Source organism: Manihot esculenta, chromosome 3, assembly GCF_001659605.2.
Source record: "Manihot esculenta cultivar AM560-2 chromosome 3, M.esculenta_v8, whole genome shotgun sequence".
NCBI lineage: Eukaryota > Viridiplantae > Streptophyta > Magnoliopsida > Malpighiales > Euphorbiaceae > Manihot > Manihot esculenta.
In genome coordinates this window covers 31,580,121-31,602,518 of record NC_035163.2, presented here as the reverse complement: position 1 = coordinate 31,602,518, position 22,398 = coordinate 31,580,121, and the positions used below count along the sequence as shown (strand labels likewise).

At 34.0% G+C, this 22,398-nt stretch overlaps 3 protein-coding genes across 3 annotated transcripts; all 3 read right to left on the bottom strand.

Moving 5' to 3' along the window:
* Window positions 1-3,919: 3,919 nt before the first annotated feature.
* On the bottom strand, window positions 3,920-5,088 carry LOC110610896 (ethylene-responsive transcription factor RAP2-3). The gene is made up of 2 exons (XM_021750968.2): window positions 4,710-5,088; window positions 3,920-4,614 (listed from the first exon to the last, which is right to left on the bottom strand). Exons 1-2 carry the CDS (start codon window positions 4,906-4,908, stop codon window positions 4,034-4,036), a joined length of 780 nt encoding a protein of 259 aa, XP_021606660.1. The 5' UTR covers window positions 4,909-5,088; the 3' UTR covers window positions 3,920-4,033.
* A 2,359-nt stretch (window positions 5,089-7,447) lies between these two features.
* On the bottom strand, window positions 7,448-10,447 carry LOC110611994 (stress protein DDR48). Its single transcript, XM_021752601.2, has 2 exons — window positions 8,793-10,447; window positions 7,448-7,844 (listed from the first exon to the last, which is right to left on the bottom strand). Exons 1-2 carry the CDS (start codon window positions 10,137-10,139, stop codon window positions 7,671-7,673), a joined length of 1,521 nt encoding a protein of 506 aa, XP_021608293.1. The 5' UTR covers window positions 10,140-10,447; the 3' UTR covers window positions 7,448-7,670.
* A 1,911-nt stretch (window positions 10,448-12,358) lies between these two features.
* LOC110610407 (exopolygalacturonase clone GBGE184) lies at window positions 12,359-14,146 on the bottom strand. Its single transcript, XM_021750318.2, has 5 exons — window positions 13,946-14,146; window positions 13,528-13,830; window positions 13,155-13,444; window positions 12,794-13,010; window positions 12,359-12,704 (listed from the first exon to the last, which is right to left on the bottom strand). The coding sequence occupies exons 1-5, from the start codon at window positions 14,144-14,146 to the stop codon at window positions 12,480-12,482; spliced, it is 1,236 nt and encodes a 411-aa protein (XP_021606010.1). The 3' UTR covers window positions 12,359-12,479.
* Between the last annotated feature and the right edge of the window lie 8,252 nt (window positions 14,147-22,398).

The window sequence follows — 22,398 nt, the reverse complement described above, 5'->3', positions numbered from 1 at the left end:
TCTTGCCGTGCTTCTTTCTTAATCGCACACAAGCAAACATGTCAGTTTTGGAAAACTTGATTCTACCGCAATATTCTCACCTTTTTTTCTTTTTCTGTTGTTTATCAACTGCTCATATTCTTTACTTTTAACCTTTCTCCAATGTATATTTGCTTATATAACTTGTCAGATTGTAGATGACTTGTTTTGCCATATTGTAGATGATTCTCTTGTTCTTTGTCACTCTCTTAGGTAAGATTTATATCTCAAGTATTTCTGAAGAATGAATATTTTTCAACAGATGAATACTTTATGAAGGTCGTTGTTTTGCGGGGTGGGGTTGTATTAGAGTACATGTATTTTAGAGTTTGTATGTAAATTAACGAACTTGTCTCAAAAAGCCTTGAAGAAAATGTTTATTTTTAGTTTGTGGCTCTGGCCTTGTAGGCGAGACTGGGTATTTAGCAACAGTATTGCTGTTCACTTGTATCTGGTTGTAGTATGATCTCTGGCAATGCAAATAAGGTCCTCTTTCATCTCATAGGACTTGCTTTTTTGGAGGTTTTGGATGTACCTATTATTAAATATGTGGAGATGGTAAATCTTGATACAGACATGAAAAAAGAAAAATAGTGCTTGCTTGTCCTAAGAGTGAGTATTTTGACATGGATATGGTGTATAATGCATCTACATTCTTAACAAAATACGGAAAGTGTCTTGTAGTCTGGTTGTAGACCCCTTGGTGAAACCCAATGAAGGTTAGATAACTTCCTCATGGACTACATGCTATCCCAGCTAAATAGTCTTATCTGATTATTCTCTTTCAAATATACAAGAACAATTTTCTCTCATGTCTTGAGAAATGAAGCTGGATTCATGATGTTGGTGAAGTATCGTACTCTCCCCCACCCCTATCTCTCTCTTAAAATATTGAGAAAGGAGATTATAATTGGTGCAATTTGAATGTTGGTACCCATTTCTAGATTATCATCACTTTAACCGTTAGGCTAAACAACGGTGAACTTGGTTAACTTGGTTTTTGATTATGAGAAATCAAATAAAATCAGCTGTTCACATTGGATTTCAGTTTTTGGAAATGCTTGTCCATATGTAGAGCATTGCACTAGTTCAATGGGTGAGGAATTAATGTCACGGACTTGGTATTTGTAAATCCCAATCCGTACGGCAGTTAACCCAATTTGAAGGAATTGTGGAGGTGTGACATTTTAAGCATGGGTGAGCGTTACACACACTCGTATTGGTTAACGTATTTAATATTCACTCCATGATTGATGGAATGCTCTAGTGTTTCTATTGATTTAAGTGTTTGTTAACCTTGTAAACAATGTACGAGGCAATGACAAGTGTATTATCAGTCAATACTGTTTGGTTCCAATGTCGTGTGAAGTAGTCTTAATATGGTAACACTCCCACTTGCACATGTCTCGAGTAGCTTCCAGTTTTGGATTTAGGGCCCAAACTAATCATCAAAGAAATCAATGAGATATAGAAATAGGGTAGTCCATGTCAACATCATAAAGAACCCATCAGTTTCTTCTTTTTTTTTTTTTTTTTTTTGGGGTTGGGGGGGGGGGGGGGGGGTGTGGTGTGGGGATTGAAAATTGGACGACCAAAATGGCTTTTGATTTCGAACCTTTTAGTTAAAAAATGCTAGTCGGTTGGCTTTTACAAAAGATGCTTAAATTAGTCGCCAAAAGGAATTTCCAGATGCAAATTGGGGGTGGTAGGACCTTCCTAATCCTCTCTTCTTCTAGACTGAAGAAGATGCCATGGATTTTCACCAAGTTGCTATTAACCAGCTAAGTTGAAGTCAACTGGATTAATTAATATTTTAAATATAAAATTGGGTCTTGAGATTGTGAAAATTAACAAGAATGTGTGAAATCTGATCTAAAATATCATTTTCTTTGCGAGATCAGCTGATATGATCTCAATTTAAATGGCCCCAATTACATTACATGGATTATGGAACACAAAAAAAAGAGGGTTGGCGATTCGTTTCATCCAAGGAAAATGTGTATATCGATTTGGTTCATGCATCTTTAACTATGTTACATTAGCAATCTAATCTACCAATATATTCTATTCTCGGTAATTGAATTTGACATATAACTTTTTGTCCTTGACATTTACAATAAATTTTTTGCTCACCATCATCCCCCAAATAAATAAAGCTTTTAGCACAAATTCCCCCACAAAGTAAAAAACATGCTGAATTATTAATTAAAGTATAATTTGCACTTAAAAGGTGGAGTTGATACAATGTTGGGTTCTTTTTTTATTTTTAGTTAATAATTTTAAGGTTTATGAGGCTGAAAAGGTCCCTTGTTGTAGATTTTGATTCGATTTTTAAATTTGGTCCAATTTATATGAATAATTTAAAAATAAAACTAATTTTAGTTCAAAAATGTTGTCCACATAAATTCTGATTTATTTAAAAATAATTAGGCTTTAACCTATTTCAAAATAAAGTTAGGCTAACCTAATTGCAGTTTCAAATCTGCCAATGTTGTCATTGGTAAACTGAGAATATCTGTTATCTGTTTGTAATGTTTTCAATTTAGAGGCAGAGAAATTAGTATGATGTGGGTAGCTCTAGTTGATAATCAATCTCTGTAATTCAAGTCAAATTGGATTTACGTTTCAAAATTGGGTAATTGTAATGTCAATGCGGGTAGGGCCGTGTAGGGGTAGGGGAGATGCATCTATTATTAATGTTGGGTAGTGAAATTAGACTAATGTTTGCAAATTATCCAACAACCATAGTAGAAGATTGGTTGATTCCAGGCAAAACCAGTACACAACACCCCAACAATGACTCATCTAGTGGAGAAAAGCACACAATTCCCTTGATTTTGTTGATACATGGGTCCACGTTTATTACTTCTTAGAATATTTACACGGTAATTAAAAAATTAATTAAATTACTGTATCTCACTTAATTATTCCACTTTTTTATGAAGAGTTTAATGGAGGGAAATTAAAAGTAAATGAAAATAATTATTTTATTTCGTAAAAATAAGAGTAATTTTTTTATCAATCAATAAGAGTAAAATTGTCAAAAAATTATTAGGACTTGTTAATTTATTTTTCAAAGGTATAAATAACTTGAGACAAAATGATAGGGAAAAGGGGACATAAGGATCACTATTCAACGCATGCCAGAAAACTTCCCATCGCTAAGTTAATGAATGGATAAAGGCTCTTTTTTTAAAAAAATTGCTTAGACTCTGCATCGTAGCTTTTAAATTAAATATTTAATCACAATTTATATTGTGTTTAATATAAAAATTATAATTTAAATTTTTTATTAATATTTTTATTTATTAGTTTATTAAAATTTAAATTCCAGATATTACACTATAGAAAAATTTCTAGTAACCTTAGGTTTATAAATATGATTTTTTTGCATTTCTCCTTGCTACTTGACATTAGATTAATTAAAAATATAAAATGTATTTAATTAAATTACTAGTTTTTTTTTTATTTGGTACAAGTTTGAATTCCTGATGAACATAATTTTAAAATACCATGATAAACTACAAGTATTTATTTAGTATTGATTTAAACATAGGCAAAAGCAGATTTGCAGCCTACAAACTCACGATCATCACATAATTAAGTTCTTTTTCATGTTTAACCATGAATATGAAATCTTCTTTCTCCTTTAATCAAATGAAAATTTTCATTTAATAAACAATCCATTTGAATTTTTTAAAACTAGCTAGTGTTGATTAGTAAATCCACAATTGCGATATAGTGTATGTACTATAAATATATACTCATTAAAATTTATTTAATGCCAAATTTAATTATAAAATACTTTTTGAATTAAATGAAACTCTTGAACAATCATTTCTTTTTTAAGAAAATTTAAATTCAAACAAAAAAAACAAAACTCAATAGGAAGCGATTAATCTCAAGCAAAACCAGTCTAACACATTATGGAAAACAGTAAGCATCAAACATAAAACGCGGCAGCAATTCTAAGCACAAACCGCCATTACTGCATCAACTTGTATATGCATATACTTTAAAAAGAAAGCCAACGCTGATTCTGATGGTGGCTCACCAGGTCATCCAGCATCCACAGGTCCACCGACTCACTCGTCTCACAGCTGCTTCCACTCAGCTGATCAGCCGCCATCTCTGGCTCCAATCCCAGAAACGTTTCTAGGTTCAAGATTTGCTCTTTCAGCTCATAATCACTGCTCAGTAATTCTTTTTCATGTCCAACACCCATGTATGGCTGCTGCGCTGGTGCTGCTACGGCGCCACCGCTGCAGCTTTGGACTGTAGCAGCAGGAGCCATCATCGGGCACCGCTTCTTGGATTGTGGCGGCAGTGGTGGAGCTTGAGTTGCTGCTGGTGACTGCGCAAAATTGAGCTTTGCCTTGTCTCCACGAATGCGTTTCGCTGCCTCATCATAGGCTCGGGCAGCTTCTTCAGCTGTATTATAAGTACCGAGCCAGACACGAACACCCTTGTGTGGGTCTCTGATCTCAGCAGCCCATTTCCCCCATGGCCTTTGCCTTATTCCTCTGTAAATACTCTTTCGAATTCTCTGAGTCTTGTTCGATTCCATTACAGTGCTACCCTTCTCAGTCTTCTCCACTAAAATCATATAAAGAACAGAGAACAACAATCATGCAATAAAACCAAAGGCAGATATGATTACCCAATACCCAGATAAAATAGAAAAACGTTACCTTGGTTAAGCTTAAGCTTTGGCTTTTCATGGAGTTCAAGATCCAACTGGGTAGATATCTGTTCTTTATTGGCATTATTAGGGTAGTCCAAGCCAAGAAAGTTAGACAAGGTGTCAAGATCAGACCAGAGATCCTCGGCATTCAATCTCCGGCTGCGTTTCACGGCAACGAAATCGGAGATAATAGCACCACCACACATGTTTCCAAGCAGCGTGTTAAGGTGAGAGACGGAGGAAACAGAGGAGAGTGTCTGCTTTTTATAGAGTGACGGTTACAACCAAGCTACCAGAAGAAGACAATATCTCTTAAACGTTTTCCGGGTGACGTTTGTCTTTTATTGGGTATTTTGATCGTACGGTGAATATTCAATAAAGTAAAAGTGGGGAAATGAGAGAAGCCATCAGAGATTACAGACAGACGTGGCAATGCTGAATGCTGAATGCTGAATGCTGAATGCTGAATGCTGAATGCTGAATGCTGATGAGGTTTATTTTTTATTATAGGATAGTGGGGACCGCTTACTTGGATGCGTAAGACGTTGACGTGGCATTCTATAACCGGATAGAGATAGTTGCTGGTTTTTTGTGCTGCCGTGTGTAACGCCCGTCAAGGAGTAGTTCCAAGAATTGCAACCGCCCAGTGAAGGGACTTGTGTTTTTTGACTTTTTAGTCCTTCTTTCCCTTGATAGATTTGCAATTCCCCCAAAAATTTTGATATGTAAATGAATTTAAATATATATTGATTGAAGGTTATTGGTCTGGATCAAATCGATTAACAATTAAAGGTTTTGATTTAGTATGACCAAATAATAAAGTGTCTTTAGTTTCAAATTTAATTTTAATTTTAGTTCAATTTCAATTTAATTAAATTTAATGATTACAAATTGGTTTTCTAAATAAAAAAATTATGATTTTGAGTTTCAATTCGATGTAGAACTAATTTTATCAAAATAATTTAATAATTTAAAATTTAAATCAAACCAAGCTAATTTTAATTTCAAACTAACCTCTGGCCAGATCTACGCGTATTGCACAAAAATTCTGATACGTTTTACCTGCTTTGATATTTTTATAATAACAATACTTTGAAAAGTATGGACAAAAAAGATTACACGTGCAACGCATGCATATCATAGTTTGTTACTTCATCATGTGTCCAATGCAACGAGTACTCATGATTTTTTTATACAAAATTAGTATACAATTTATCTTTTTTTCAAAAAAAAAAAAAAAGACAAATCGTTATTGAATTCAAAAAGAAATTTATTCATAAAATCTAAAAAAAAAATTTCTGTATATATAACATTTATTTATTTATTTTAGTGGGCAAAATCCATCCGTTGCTCGTAAAAACAAAATAGAAGGCAATCATGGCCAAATTGTGTGGCATCAACATTAAGGTGTAGCATTATTGCATTTGTTGCCACTAATCAAGAAATGGGTTTCTCATGTCATGAACCAAAAAACTTTTGCTTAATGTTATTAGACTAAGAATTTATAATTGTGAAGTTTTAAATTGAAACCAATTATTGAAAATAAAAATTAAATTGTATGGTAATTTGAGTTATCTCACATATCTAATTCTGAGTAGCAAACCTTGTCTGCTTGTGCATTGAAAGTCTTGATTTCTCACCAAGAAACAAATCTGAGTGATGTAATGATTTAGGCCTTCACCTTAATTTCGCTTCCCATTTTACTTTTTATAGACTAATTATTGGAGGTCATATCTCGAAGCTATCTTAACCTATACGGTATTTGTCCCCAGCACAGCACAGCACAGCACAGCAGCTCCAACTCACAATCAACACTTGTACATCACAGCCCTTTTAGATAGCTATTACATTAATGATGCATCCCAGCTCTGTTATTGAAGCTTCAATGGATAAGTTCACTTCTTATTGCCATACTTGCAATGCGCAGGAACAAATTGTTAAAAGTGGCAAAGGCATCTTCTATTTAAGTTAAGCTCCAGCGAACTGGGAAAGCATCCAGGATACCCAATTTTGTTAATTCAAGAAGAAAACAAATCATTGTAACAAAAAAACATTAATGAACTAGAAGACTACTAACAAACATCATCATCCCCCCTCCCTCTTAGCCCTTATCTTCTGCAGCCCTTTTTAACCATACTCTCATATTTGGATTATGAGAATCAATATATATGGCTGTGTTTGTGCGTTGGCAAGAGAAAGAAAGAGAGAGAGAAGAAGAATTGGAAAAAAAAAAGCCTAGACCCTGCCAAAGGGCTATTTTGGGTTCAGGAGAACTGAGATCAAATCACAAGAAATGGTTCAATTCAACTCTAGTTCTGTTCTACTTTGGTTTTGTTCAAATCAAAGCTAATTTTTTTTTCCCATTTTTCTTTTTTAATTTGATTTTGGCCCTGAATCAAACAGGTAGTTCTAGTCTATCTAATTTTAAGTAGTTCTGGTTCCGGGTCCAACTCCACTAATTCACGAACTATTATCATGATCAGGTCATACCTCCTACACTTGGCCAGGTAAATGGATGTAAATGTACTCTAATGAAGGACAGAGTTGAGCCTAAATGATAACCTTTAAGCCACAAACATGAAAAGTTATGTCCACCACCAAGCAAAGATCCGTACTGCAGAACTTCTAGACAGACGAGAAATGTCGAGTCATTGAAAACAAGATTGAATTAATGGACAAACAGAGCAAAGAGAGACAGACAACACTTCTCAGCTATTCAATACTCTCTCACATTACATTGCAATATAATAGCAAAATTCCAAAGCTTCTTTGAAGTAGCAAATAATGTTTCCATTGTCACAATAAACGGAACTGAAATTCAACAAGACATATATTTAATCCACAATTATCAACTGAAATACATATAATTCAAGCAAAAAGTGATCATTCCCCACAAATTTAATAACAGGGAGAAGGTACCAAACCTAAATGAAAAAAGCTAAAATACAACGTAAATTGCAGATTCTTTTTAGTCTACCATTTTTGTCAAGCGGTGAATGGTACTCCTTGCAATCCTATTAGCAGGATCGATCTTCAGAACAGTCCTCAGGTCTTCTGCCCCAAGTTTGTACTTTTCCATACTTTCATACAGGAGTGCACGTTGTACAAGAACAGATACATTTGCATCGTCATGTTCGAGCACCTGTATCACATGAAGTATGCCATAAATTTCCTACTTTAGAAGCATAGACATTTTAGAAAAATGCTAAATGATTAGCAAGAATAAAGCAGGTTCCGGCATTAACAGAAAATAAGTCAGCACATTCAATTACTTCCTTGGTCAGCATGTTGAGTAATGGACTGATACCAGTGAAACTTGCACCATTATGCAAATTGCTGAACTTCAAATGGTCATCGCTTAGTTATTTGTTTCATTGGGTTTTATGAACTTATCTTTTTAATATGTTCAGTAAGATTTGTTCACAGTTACGTGGTGCAGGTCCAAGCAAACTCCGCCGTGGACCAGACAAGGTAAGCACCAGATTGGCCAAATAGGGTACTTCAAGATAGCACCCCAAAGGCCAAACTAGCAGAACCTATACCACTAATTAACCATTGTGTATTGCTTCTCTTTTCATTTGTTCTCCATAAAGCATTAAACTAAGTCATTCTTATGTGCATACGATGAGTAAGTTCATTTCTTGGATTTCCACGTACATATAACAAAAAAATCTTAGGATCTGATATTTTAAGCATAACTAGGATATTTGATAGATTAAAAAATTAGGAAATTTGAGAAGACAAAAGGAAGACAATAATTGAAAGGATAGAAAACTTTAGGGGAGATGTGAAAAACTCCAGAAAGAGAAATTGAATCCTCAGCTCTGTAGACACAAATCCCATACAATTCTACTACTATTCTTTATATGTGCAACCTAATAAGCTAGAGTTGTACAAGTAACTGAATTAGTTTTAACGACCGAAGTGCTAACTATCAACACCTTATTGTCTTTCCGCCTGTAACAATGACAGTAACAACTTGGTCTTAAAGAGAACATCTCAATTTCAGAAAATCAACTACAAAAAAATAAAGTAGGAAGATGATAAACATGACTACAGACCATAGGATAAATGCAAGAAATTATTATACCTTTGTACAGTCAGCCACAGCCTTCTTATATTCTCCAACTTCTTTATAACATGAAGCTCTGGAAGACAAAACTTCCATGCTGGAAGCCTGATCACCAGTTTTCTCAAGAAGTACTATAGCCCAAGACAACCACTTGATGGCATCAGCATATTGGCCCTGCTTTTGGTTATCAATACCTTTGTTCTTTGCCGCAGAAGCTGAGACCCCAGCAGGAGGAGGTGGAAGCCCTTCAAGCTCAGTGGTGGCCCCACCTGAATCATTTCCAGCTCCTCCTCCTAAGTCTGATTCCAATCCCCAATCATCAACTTCTGAGAACTGCTGCCCTCCCATTCCTCCAGATGTTGTTGCTGCACCTCCCGAGGAAGAGGAAAAGAACATGTCAAGTGGATCTCCACTTGATGTTTGAGCAGGAGTCTGCTTCTGAGAAGTAAAGACATTGCTGGGCATCCCGAAATCATCAACATTAGAATTGGAACTGATATTTGATCCCATGAAATCAGTGTTATTTGCACCGAAACCACCTGATGGAAAAGCTGTGGTGCTTGGTTTTGCAGCATTTTGAAAATCTCCAAATGCATCATCTCTTTCACTAGTCTTACCAGTTTTACTTGCCGAATTAAGACCACCAGATTGTTGTTTTGATCCAAAATCAACCAAAGAACCAAATGGATCCCTGTTTCCACCCACTGCACCTCCACGTCCAAGTCCACTTCCAGCCATACATTTCATTGAAGGACCACCGAGATTTGCACTTTTACTACTACCAACATTGGCATTACCGAAACCAGTAGCATTAACATTACTACTGTTAATATTGTATCCACCAGTATAACCCCCAAAATTATTATTAGATCCAAAACCATTGCCACTTTTCACTGAATTACTCGTTTTTGGCAATGAATCAGCCAGATTTCCCATCGAATATGCACTATTGCTCGATGTGGTAGCATTTTTCAGAGGAACATTGCTATTGCCCTTATTTCCCGGCCCCAAAGCAGAGCTAACTAGATCCCCAAACAAATTTGGGTTCTTCTCCACGATCCCAATCCCAGAACCTGAAGCTGTCGAATTCCAGCTCTTCCCAAAAATATCACCCACCATAGAAGTGGGTCCGTTTAGTCCAGGTCGTGTAGGTTGACTAGGTGCGGGTTGGTGAGCCCAGGAAGGCTTGTTGGGTTGCCACGCGGGCTTTGGTTGCGTAGTTGTTGAAGATGTATATGACGAATATGACGAGGAAGTTTGGTTCTTTTGTTCGTTGAGGGATTTGGATCGGTTGGAGCCGATCCCGAAATCAAAATTGAAATTGTTTAAGGACCCAGATGATCCTTTCTCATAGTTAGAGTTCATTTTGGCCTTGTATTTCACAGATTCAACAAAACATAGAACAAATCTGTTGGGATCTAGTAGGTGAAAATCAAAATCTGTTAAAACAGAGAACGTACCTGCTAATTGAGAGCGAGAAAGTCCCGATCAGAAAATCCAAGAAAATGACGTATATCGGAGAAAGGAGAAATGGGCAGCAGAGGGTGGTGGGTGAGCGTCCGATGGAAGAGAAACCAGAGGGCGATGCGATGACCTCTTCTCTGTTTCCTATGGAGTCGGGTTTAGGACAGACTTCCCTTCCACTGTTATTTTTGGGAAGTCGTTTATGGTTTCCACTAATCAAGTGTTTAAAATGCTAAAAATAATTAAAATTACCATTTCAAAAAAAAAAAAATAATTAAAATTATTAATCCCCACTTTCATTTAATTTAGTTTAATAATATTAGAATCCTTTTCAAATTTAATTTAAAATTTAAATATCAATAAAAAAAGAAAAATTAAAATAAAATAATTTAAAACTTTAAGGTAATTAAATAATTTTTTTAAAATATAGTATTTTTTCCCTCTCAATTTTAAACCTCAACCGGTCTTTTTTAAAAGGAAAATCTAAACCAGGCATGTGCTGGTTTAAAAGCTTATTTCTCTCTATCTTCCAGTTCGTTAGTAATTTTTAATTTTATAAAATTGGATATATTTTTAAATTAATAAAATTATAATATTAATTTTTTAATAAAATTTGATATTCATTTATTTCAAAATTGCTACCATATTTCTGATTTTAAGCACAAATTTGGCAGTTGAAATTTTAATAAATAGAACATTATTCTAATCCAAAATAAGATATTTAATAAAATGATCAACACTTATTTTATATATATGTAAGTTGCAAATATTTATTTATTTTTTTTTTTAAGCTTGTACTCAAGAAACCTGCAACTATCAAAGCTGAGTGAACATTTTAAGAGCTCTGAACTTCAAGAACATTCAATCAGTGATGTGATCTATGTTTCTTGTATTGGAGGCAAATGTTTAAGTATTAGATAAATGTATTCTGTCTCTCCATCAGCGATTCCTCCATACTGGTTTACATCAAAATCTCCCTCCGGAAGTCCGAAATCCGATTCCGGAGATTCTACCGGCGCCGGTGGTAGAGGTGAAGGAAAATCAGCTGATGGTCCTGCATCTGGGTCTGATGATGGCAGAATTCTGGCAGCTACTACATTACTTGAACGAGAAGATAATGTATAAAGAGCAAATAGAGTTATGCAGAATGAGAGCATTCCCTTCATTTTCTTCACTATCAGTTAGGCTCAGCTTTGAAGCCAGCTTATTTTTGGCTTTGATATTTATAATCCAAAGCAAGTAAAGAAACTGAATCATTTGCTTAAATATTCATTAATTTTATGACTGTTTTTAATTTTATATTAATTAGTATTTAATTTGCCAACTGTTCTTAAAATTGTCACATTCGTTGCCGAGTGCAATTTGAAATTTTGGTGAGATTTCCTTTAAAATCGTTAATTAAATAAGATAAATTTATTTAAAATGCATGAATATTTCTCAATAGAATGATTTATGGCAACTAATTATATTTTAAAAGTTTTAAAATCATTCTATTGAAAAATATTCATTTAGTTAACAATTTTGAGAGAAACATCGTTTATTTCAAATCATACTCATCACCCTTGGCTAGGGAATAAGTCTGACAAATATTCTCTAGCAAATTTAAGAATCTTATGGTTTGGAGTGAGGTTACAATTCAATATTCCAATACAAAAAAAGGTCGGGGATAAATTAGAATAATTCAAGACCCATCTTATCGAATTACTTGGAAAAAGTTATGAAATTTTTGTATTTATATTTCAAGTCCATCATAACCTGTCCAGGCAAAAATAGCAATTAGCTATAAGCAATTAAACCCTTTTGCAAAATCAGGAGTAAACCCAGAATTCCAATTATAAATTAAAAAAAAAACAACAAATTTTGGATTATTAATATATAAATCGTCAACGAGATGAATTATATGCTTAATTTTATTGGATTGCTGGTAACTCCTCGTTTTGGTTATCATTGTTTTTTGTTTTCCAATTGATTATGAGAAACTGGCAAGGATTAAATTGCTGTAAAACTTAGACTTATCTTGAATTTGAAATTTTCGCTTGTGAGTTGAAAATAAAAAAGCATTCTAACTGGCAAAGGTGCATGATCATATTAGACAAACTTGTATTTTGCATAGCTGCAAATGAAGTGAAGGGAAAATATATCAATTTCTATTTGATCCAAAAGCTGCATCGCCTTGTACGTAGTTGTAGCTAATAATACAAATGCTTGATGCTTGGTATATATTGCAAATTCAAACCCTTATCAGCAGGGTGGTGGAAATTGAATCCCAGAATAGCTCACTTCTGCATTTTCACATACAGAGGAGAGAGGGTTTTTTTTAGCACCAGTGTACTTCAAATTGATGTTTGCCAACTGAACTCTTTGGCAAGGAAATTGCTTGCTGCATTCAATGTCCACGCCAACTTCTGAGGTGGTGGTTCCCCTAACGTTCATGTATTTAACATCGCTGATCTGTACCTTTGATGGCTGCATGCATGCAAACGTCAACTAGTTATAAGTTTTGTTATATGTTTATAGTCTTTACTAAGTGATTATAATTGTCAGAGAAAACTAACCCCCTTCGACTTGGATCCGTAGGATTGATCAATAATAATGGGGTTTCTAACTTCGTGCATAATGAGGTCCCGGAAGGTCAAGGCTGTAGCTTTGCTTGGAGGTGATACTCCCCATGTTTTGATTCTGATTCCATTCTCAGTTTTCTTCATTGTGCAGTTTGTCACAAGAATACCTTTCACGTCCTTCTCATCCGGGTACTTTCCAAGACTACCAATGCTGTTTTAGACACTTGAAACAGGTTAAGATCATAGAAACTCGTAAAAACAATTACTGAAACATGCTTCCTACATCCTTAACTTTAAAGGGTGTTCGCTGGATTGTGGAAGAGTGTCGTTAAGACACTTCTTGATGGTAAGTTACCTGATGCCATGTCCAGGACCACAGATTACTTTCTTGATGGTGATATCGGTGCTTCCTTGAATCATGCCAACGCAATCATCTCCGGTTGCAATAACACTTCTATCTATTACAACTTGACTGGATTGGCTGATATGGATACCATCAGTGTTGGGGCTATCTTCAGGAGCTGTTAAATGGAGATCTATGGCTTTAATATTCTGGCTGAGAACAATACCAATGTGGAATCCCATGGGATTAACAGAATTTATTTGTCTTATAATTCCATCAGTCACATGATATAATTTAATAGACTGCACCAGGAGAAGAATTCGTCAACCCAATTTATATTAATATTGCTTTGTAATGAGAAAATTCTAGTAGTTTAGTTGCTTACTGCTGGAAAAACACTGCCTGAATGATCGTTATATTTCCATACATTAGGGCCTTGGCCATCAACAATGCCGTTTCCAGAAATCACCAAGCCATTTATATTTTGGAATATCATCCAAAAATCTTCTGAATAACAGGTCAAATCTGATAATGCCTTGAGAGTTCCTACAAGTTGAAAAACAATGGGAGCTGTATTGTTGCATGGTCCAACAAATACCATTGATGAGGCTACGAAAACCCCATTAGGAACAAGTAGCCTCGCCTTTCCTTTCCAATTGCATGCAGCATTCCATGCCCGAATGAGATGCTGCAAATTAAGAATAAACCCACAACGCAATGATCAGTTGTTTTCAGTGAAGTTGGCCAACTCTATATATGTATGCAGCTCATTGGCACTAATACTTCTCCATGTCAATTCTTACCAATGCATTATCCTCCTTTGGATCAGTTTTCGCACCAAAATGCAAGATGTTAAAGATTTTCACAGTGGGATCTTCACGACCAGGAAGACGACTCGGTTTAATCATGCCACCGCGCAAACCCTTGGCCTCACAAGAAGCCATGGCTAGGCATAAGAGAAGAATGGCATTTGCCAAGAGTTTTTTTGTTATGGCTGTTTCCATTCTTCTTCAATCCAATGATCTGTTGGTCCAGCTGATGCTTCTTCTTCTTCTTCTTCTCTGGTGTAAGACAAAGAAAAATAAGAAGCCCCGACAAGGAGGCTTGACAGATGCGATTGTGACAACTTCTCTTTCCATTTTTCATTCTTCTATGGACATGGTTTTTTTCTCAAACAGAGATTTGCAGGATAAATTCTATCTATAGAATTAGAATTAAGGTGTCTTGACTCCCATTGATTATTTTTGGTTAGCTGTTTGTTTCTTTGGTTGATCCTTTGCCATAATTAGCGTCACCTTTCTTGCATAAAAATTGGGCTGCTGCTGCTGCTTCTCCATTCTGGCCACCAGTTTACCACCAAGCATTTAAAAGACCCGATTCCTTCCTGATTTAGAGGAGAATTTTCTCGCCAATTATTTACTCATAATATCTTGTAAATTAATGTATACTCAATGTTAGTGGTAAATTTTCTGTTTTCGTCCAATCCAATCAATTGTAAAACCATATAATACGAATTGAAGTTATCACATGCCGAAAGTATTAACATGATTAATTCAGCGCTTTTCTCAGTTAGGTAAGATTTTTGTAGATAAAATAAATATTTATTAGAACTATTTTACTTTTCAGTGAGTTGAGTTGATATGAATAGAATTTAATATCTGATTAGTAGATTAATGATGCTCTTGTCTCACATATTAACGACTATGAATCTATGATGCTTTGGCAACTATAGTAAAATGATAGTCATTGATTATATATTGCTTAGTTTAGGAAGTGTTGTTCTGTTTTATTACAAAAAGGGTGTAAAAAAAAAAAGATGATGTAAAGCCAGAGAATGGAATTTAAAGAAATCTTCTTTTTGCGATATGGAAGTATCAAATACCATGCATATTGTCGTTTGACTCTATCTCTAGAACCTTATCATTATACAACTGTTAATTTGGCTTTTAGAATAAAAGAATAAATCAAAGAGAGCAATAATATGTGAATCAAAGTATGGTTGTCCATCCCAATTGCCTATATATGGATATAGAGATCATATCATGGATGAAATACGCCTTAATTATGGAAAATTTTATAGTAAAACAGACACCTTATGCATCTTTAACTAGTAATTAACAGTCCACAAACACTATTATTTAATTCTCTCCCGTACTGTAATTGAGAATTTAAATACTGATAATTAGAAAGGAAAAAAGAAAAAAACTAACAACATTCTAAAGCTTTTCTAGCTTCTACGCTAATTGGTAGAATGAAAATGGTATCTCCTACCATAGTCCATGGTCACAAAGCCACCGTGAATTTTCATTGCCTCGTCGCTGAAGATGACAGGCTCTCTCACAGTGTCGGTGCCACTGCAGTAGTATTGAGCAATCTCATAACTATTGGAGACGATGACTGGCATCCTCATCGTTGAAACTTGAGGTCCATAGTAAACTAATTGTTGTTGATTATTTTGATGATGCCTGTTGTTCTCTGACCTGCCGCTCGAGCTGCTTCGATCAAACCCTTCATGCCCGATCCTGACAAGATGATCCAATTGAGTGGATGCCATTTTTAGAGATGCTAAATCACAATGCTATCTATAAATTTGAGAAAGTTTCTGTTCTTCTTGCTTCGCATTTTGTTTGTGTTGAGGCAAGTCCTTATATATAGGAGTCATCTCTACCTTAGCTTCCAATTTATTGGTTTTGTCGCAATCATCTTTAACTGATTCCTTCAACTTTTACCTGCACTAATAAAAAAATATTCCAAAGTACAAACTCATATATATATTAGATTTATCATTTTTACAAAATAGAAAAATTAAAGTGATAGGTGTGAAGTCCAATATGTTAGTATAGAGATTTTTTTGTATAGAGATTTTTCTAATAGATTCTAGTAGTAGTGATGATCTAAAATCCAGAAAATAGGGCTTTACAATGGGTTCTGTAAAACTGGAAAAAAGCCTTTTTTTTCTAGAAGAGAGTATTTCTCCTTTTAGATGTTTTTTTTTGTCTGCTAGTGACGTATTAACAGAACGTATATCATTGGACCACCTGTCCCTGCTACGTTGATACGGACGTACGAGGGAATCAGATCTCTGTCCAATGCGTAACGGCCCTGATTCTCCCCGGACGCGCATGCGTATGGACCCACATGACGGACAGGTGGGTCTCCCTCCTGATTCTGGACTGGACTGGGAGATAAGTCACGGGCCGAGCCCAAGAAGGATCTATTCATCGGGCCTAAGAGGTTAAGCCGGCCTGATTGAGGAAATTGGTTGGAGTCCGATCTGGAGGGGAACGGGCTGGACCAGTCTCACGGAGAAGGCCTTGGACCCCCCAAATGATGGGCTCACGATATGGGTCTGGCCCCCGTCCGAGGTGGAGAAATCTAGCGGTCATCAAAGTAGGTTCTTGTATTTTTTAGTAAATACCTTGTAGACTTGGATCACCTATAAATAGATGAGGTATGTGTACTGAAAAGATACTTCAGAATATATAATATCAATACATGTCAAGATACTGTCATCAAGATATTATCATTTAATCAAAACAATCCAATCCAAAACATGCTAGCCAGATTTTTAACTACCAACACTACTCACGACTTGTGGTTTGCCAATATATTACAGTATATAATATTTACCAATAAGCACCACGAATTGGCCTTCCCTTGGGATAATAATCCACAAAATTCCTGTGGATAACGGACGCCGGAGCTGTGTTTACGCCCTGAGGTGGCTGAGGAGGGCATCTCCCAAACCTTTTGGGTCTTCCGAAATATTCATAAATATCTTCCACCTGCATTTGAGATGCTCTAAATTCTAAAAGTAACATCTTCACATGCCGTGCCCACACAGTCCATCTTTCTACTCGTCCTAATCCGAGTCGATGCGGAGGCTAATGAATTATTCAACCATTGATGGATTCTCTATGACAGTTCTAATCTCAATTGATCACTACTTCCCGTTAATTTGGTATCAAAATTTTATAAAAATTTAATTCAAACATATATCTTTTAATTTATTTTAAAAAATATATATCCACCACATAATTTTTGTTCATATATAATACATTAAAATCATCCTTTGTATCACTAATTTATAATATAATCTGATGATCTGGCATCCAGAGAAATAGGGTTTTACAGAGGTTTTTGGAATAATGAAAAAACTTAGAGCTTAGGGGAGGATCATTCTCCTTTTATCTCTTTTCTTCCTCTGCCAGTGACGTTCAACGGCGTGGCTATCATTGGACCACCTGTCTCTGCCATATTGATTCAATTGTACGAGGATATCCGGTACCTGTCTCATGCGTAACGGCCCCTGATTCACTTCGTGCGTGTGTGGACGGGTCTACAAGGCTGAAGGTGGGGCCTTCTTCCCGATTTCGGGCTGGGCCGGGAAATAGGAATAAGACTGAGCCCAAGGGGATCATCCTGAGGAGCCATGAGGGCTGAGCCAGCCTGAGAGGCAGTGGAGACTGGATCGGCCTGGTTGAGAAATCCACATGCACCCTGTATAAAAATTCAAACGGGATGGACCTGTTTGTATTGGGATCGTGTGGGCCTCTAAGCGATGGGCCGTGATTGAGGGCTTGGCTCCTGACCGGAGTAGAGAAATCCAGCGGTCATCATAATCACTTGCACTTAATATCAAATATATTAAAAATTTCACAATTTAAATATATATTTTATTGACTTATCACTCTATTCTACCATTTCAATACAAGATTTCACATTCTTAATGCCAGTTATTCTAACTTACACTTAAACAACTTCCATATTGGATAAACTGAAAACAAAAAATCACATGGTTAACAGCCATAAATATTACTAATAAATTATAATTCAATTTTTTAAATTTAGTAAAACTTAGTTATGTATTAATAAATTAGTCAATTCAATTACTATAAATTTTTATATTTGCACAAAATAATTTTGCATCTTTATTTAATTTTCATATTTCACATTTGAAAAGATGGATGTAATAAAATAAAATTAAGTTGATCATTTGAATGCAATATGCAATTATATTCCAGCTCAAATAACCCTTTTCATTTTTTTTTCATCCTATTGATTTAATTAGGATAAAAATAAATTGTCACATTCTTTATTTGATTTCATTTTATTTTTAAATATAATATATTTAAATTTAATAAATATGGTGGTTATTTTCAAAAATTAATAATATATTTATAAGTAACTATAATAATTGATAGTGTAAAATTAAATTATATTTTTTTACTAAATTTCAAGAATTAAATTATAATATATCATCAATATTTAATTGTATTAAAAAAAATTTCTCTATCTTATTAATACTTTTAATGATAAGAGTTTCATTAAGCTATAATGTGATTGATCGGTATATAAAATGAGAGAACGTGAAGTGGTTAACGTTGATAGCAATTATTTCAATACTTAAATAAGTAAACTGAAAATAAGTGCGAGTATAATATAATCTTTTACATTTAACGGTAATTACAAATGTAATGTAATTCTTTAAATTTAACAAGTGATTATATAAAAATTGTATATCTTAATTTGTATGATGTTAATTTTTATATTTAATTAGTGTTGAAAAAATAAGATAAAATAATGAAATATGAGTCGTGTTGAACACTGTCCTTAAACATTTATTTTGTAATCCCCATGATTAAACAGGTTCTTCTAAAATTTAATTTCCAGAATTAGGACAACAAGAATTCATCTCTAATTTATAATTAGCAGAAAACACAGAAAAAAAAAGAATAAAGTAGAAAAATGAGAATTCTTCTCTTTGTAAAGATGAATGTTATTTATAGTAGAAAAACCGATCGTTATATATGATTATAAAAATCTTGAGATAATATAATAAAATCATAATGGTCATATTTAATATTATATTTAAATCTCATAAATAAAATATTTAATGGCCATAAAATCTTTAACGACCATAAAATCTTTTGAAATTTAAATTAATTTTACAATAATCCCCCACGGATTTCAAAACAATTTTCATTGTTGGATTTAGAAATTTAGTGTATGTATTTCGAATATGGTGCCTTTTAGATTATGAACCAGACCTAGATTAATAAGACTTAACATACAGAGTATTGGTGAAACTTTTATTTCTATGAACCAAAAACTCTTTTTTGTATACTAATATCCCATCAATCTCATAACACTCCACAGATCTTATTGTCAATACTGTTTTGCGCTAATAGGCCATGCGCACGCCTGGTAGTTCATAAGTGTTCTAGAGATTATGTCACAATCTCATAGAAGCGGTCCCACTCCACACTTATATAGGTGATATCATCAAGTGTATACTGCAATTTATACACCATCTATAAGGGATATGAATATCATTAAGAGCTTCTATCTCATCCTCTCGTTAATGCAGTCTAGCACTTCTCACACCATAGGAAGGGACAACAATAAATAGTGCTATTAGAACTAACAAGTGACTTGTTATTACCCATATGAACCTTTTTCATGGATTCTCCAATCACAAAGGTTGAGTTTCCATCACTGTTAATTTCAAATTGGTTCAAGTCCCATTTTCCTCTCAATGTTTCATCTATTAGTTTTCTCCCTAAAGGTTTAGTTAGAGTATTGGCCAAATTCACTTCTGACTTCACATAATCAATAGAAATAGTTTCATCTTTCATCAGCTGCTTAATAATATTATGTCTCATACGAATATGTTTATTCTTACCATTGAAAGTTTTATTCTTTGCAATGACTATTGCCGGTTGGCAATTACAACACATTGATACAGATGTGTTGGTGAAAAATTCATTAAATGCAACAAACTCCCAATGATCTGTGCATATTCAGATTGGGCAACATAGTCACCTCTATTTTTCTTTAATTGACAGTTAGGATCATAAGGGGTACTCACTGGTTTGACATTGAAATGTCCAAACTTCCTTACAAGCTTCTCAACATAATGCTCTTGTGATAGTATTAGACTATCATTCTTCCTTGTGATTCTAACTCCCAAAATCACGTTTGTCTCTCCCATATCTTTCATATCAAATTTAGAGGTAAGGAAAGTTTTGATTTACAAATTATATCGTAACTTGTACAAAAAATAAGCATATCATCCACATATAAACAAATAATCACAGATTCATCATTTATACGTTTTGTATATACACACTTATCAACTTCAACAGAGGTAAAACCATCATTCAACAAAACTTGATCAAATTTCTAATGCCACTGTTTGGGGTCTTGTTTTATACCATATAATGATCTAAGAAGTTTGCAGACTTTATTTTCTTAACCAAAAATAATACAACCATCAAGTTGTACCATATAAATTTCTTCTTCCAAGTCTCCATTTAAAAAAGTTATTTTAACATCCATTTGATAAATAACAAGTTTATGTATAGAAACTAAAGCAATTAATACTCTAATAGAATAAATTCTGTCTCAGGAAGCTAAAGCAAGTTTATATATAGAAGGTAAAACAAGTTTATGTATAAAAGTTAAAGCAAACTTATAAACTTGAGTTTATAAGTTTCAGTATAATTTATAAACATGCAATCAAAAATTTTTGAACATATATTTCATTTCTTAGGATCAGGAAAAATTAATTTAGCAAGACACCCCACACTTTTAAATATTTTAAGTTATATGTATAACATTTCCAAAATTCATAGGGTGTTTTGTCAGTTTTCTTATAGGGTCCCTCCAAAGGTTATTAGGTAAGGAAGAACTTATTAATAAAACATTCATCATTCCTTTTAATGTTCTATTTTTTCTTTCCGCTACTCCATTAGATTCAGGTGAATAGGGTGGAGTAAATTCATTAATTATTCATTCTTTTTCACAAAAGTCATTAAATAAGATATATTTTCTAGCTTTATCTGATCTAATCCTTTTTATTTTCCTATTTAATTGATTTTTTTTTACTTCAGTTTTATACAATTGAAACATATCAAATACTTCATCTTTGTTTTTAAGCAAATATATTTTAGTATATCTACAATAGTCATCAATAAAAGTTACATAATATTTTTTATAACCTTTAGTCATAGTTTGTTTTAAATTCCCCAAGTTGTGTGTATTAAACTAAGCAATTCAGATTCTGTATCTGTAGTTGAACATGATTTTTTAGTTGACTTATAACTCTACACAAATCTCACATTTATGTAAACATGTATTACCAGTGCCAGATATTATATCAAGATATTGCATTTTTTTTTCAATATAAGAAATAATAACATGTCATAATCTAGCATGTCATAAATCAAAGAATCAAGCAAGAAGATGCATTTCAATTTGTTACTGCAGAAATATTGAGAACAAAGAGTCCCTGATTACAATAACATTTTCCAATAAAAATTTTATTTTTTGTTAGTATAATTTTGTCTAACTCAAAAGATACCTTAATTCTAGTCTTTCCCAATAGAGCTACAAAAATTAAATTAGCTCTCGTATTAGGTACATGAAGCACCTCATTAAGTGCCAAGGTCTTGTCATATGTGAGTTTGAGAAGAATTTTTCCAAGGACACTTGCAGTCCTAGAATCAGCCAAATACATATATTCTTCTCCTTCCCCCACTGTAGAGTATGAGGTAAACACATTTCTGTTTGTACAGATATACCTAGTAGCACCAGAATTTACTACCCATTCTTGCACCTTAGCTACAAGAAAAGTTTGAGAAATGACCGCAGCAATAATATCATCTCCTTTTTTGGTTTAGGAGGATTGTCATTTATCACTCTTTTCCTGCACTGATATGCATGATGACCCGACTTACCACATATAAAACAATGTCCTTTCTTTTTAAAGGTGGAATTATTAAACTTAGGTTTGTAATCAGATTTTTTATTTTCGTACATATTATTTGATTTGTGCACTTTTTCTTGTACAAGATTTGCTATTGTAACCAGCATCCTCAGCAGTATATTTCAGGTTCATTGAATCCCATATTTCATTGAATCTCATATTTTCTTGGCTTCCTTATAGGAACAGTAGTTATAAAAGAGATCAGATTTCATGCAATTTGGATCAACAGCAGATACAGGTCTTGATTCTATGAGTGTCGAAGCAACGCCATGCATGTCAAGTTTTGAAAAAAATTCTCTCTTGTCATCTCCTTTAAAATTCATTTGCAGAAGCAGAGATAGTGATAATGTCATTGAAAGTGGACAGTGCAGAAGTAGAGATAGTGACAACATTTGATTTCATTTGTATAAAGATAAATCCTTAAGATTGTTGGAAAAATAGGATAAAATAATGAAACCTGAGTCGTGTTATCACTGTTCTTAAGGA

Bases quoted from the DNA above. Each gene is read 5' to 3' on its own strand.
- LOC110610407 (XM_021750318.2), bottom strand. From the start codon at position 14,146: ATGGAAACAGCCATAACAAAAAAACTCTTGGCAAATGCCATTCTTCTC. The intron at 13,011-13,154 runs GTAACTTACCAT...TGTCTAAAACAG, and splicing joins GGTCCTGGACATGGCATCAG to CATTGGTAGTCTTGGAAAGT. The intron at 12,705-12,793 runs GTTAGTTTTCTC...GCATGCATGCAG, and splicing joins ACGGATCCAAGTCGAAGGGG to CCATCAAAGGTACAGATCAG.
- LOC110611994 (XM_021752601.2), bottom strand. From the start codon at position 10,139: ATGAACTCTAACTATGAGAAAGGATCATCTGGGTCCTTAAACAATTTC. The intron at 7,845-8,792 runs GTATAATAATTT...CATGTGATACAG, and splicing joins CTGTGGCTGACTGTACAAAG to GTGCTCGAACATGACGATGC.
- LOC110610896 (XM_021750968.2), bottom strand. From the start codon at position 4,908: ATGTGTGGTGGTGCTATTATCTCCGATTTCGTTGCCGTGAAACGCAGC. The intron at 4,615-4,709 runs GTAACGTTTTTC...ATATGATTTTAG, and splicing joins AAAGCTTAAGCTTAACCAAG to TGGAGAAGACTGAGAAGGGT.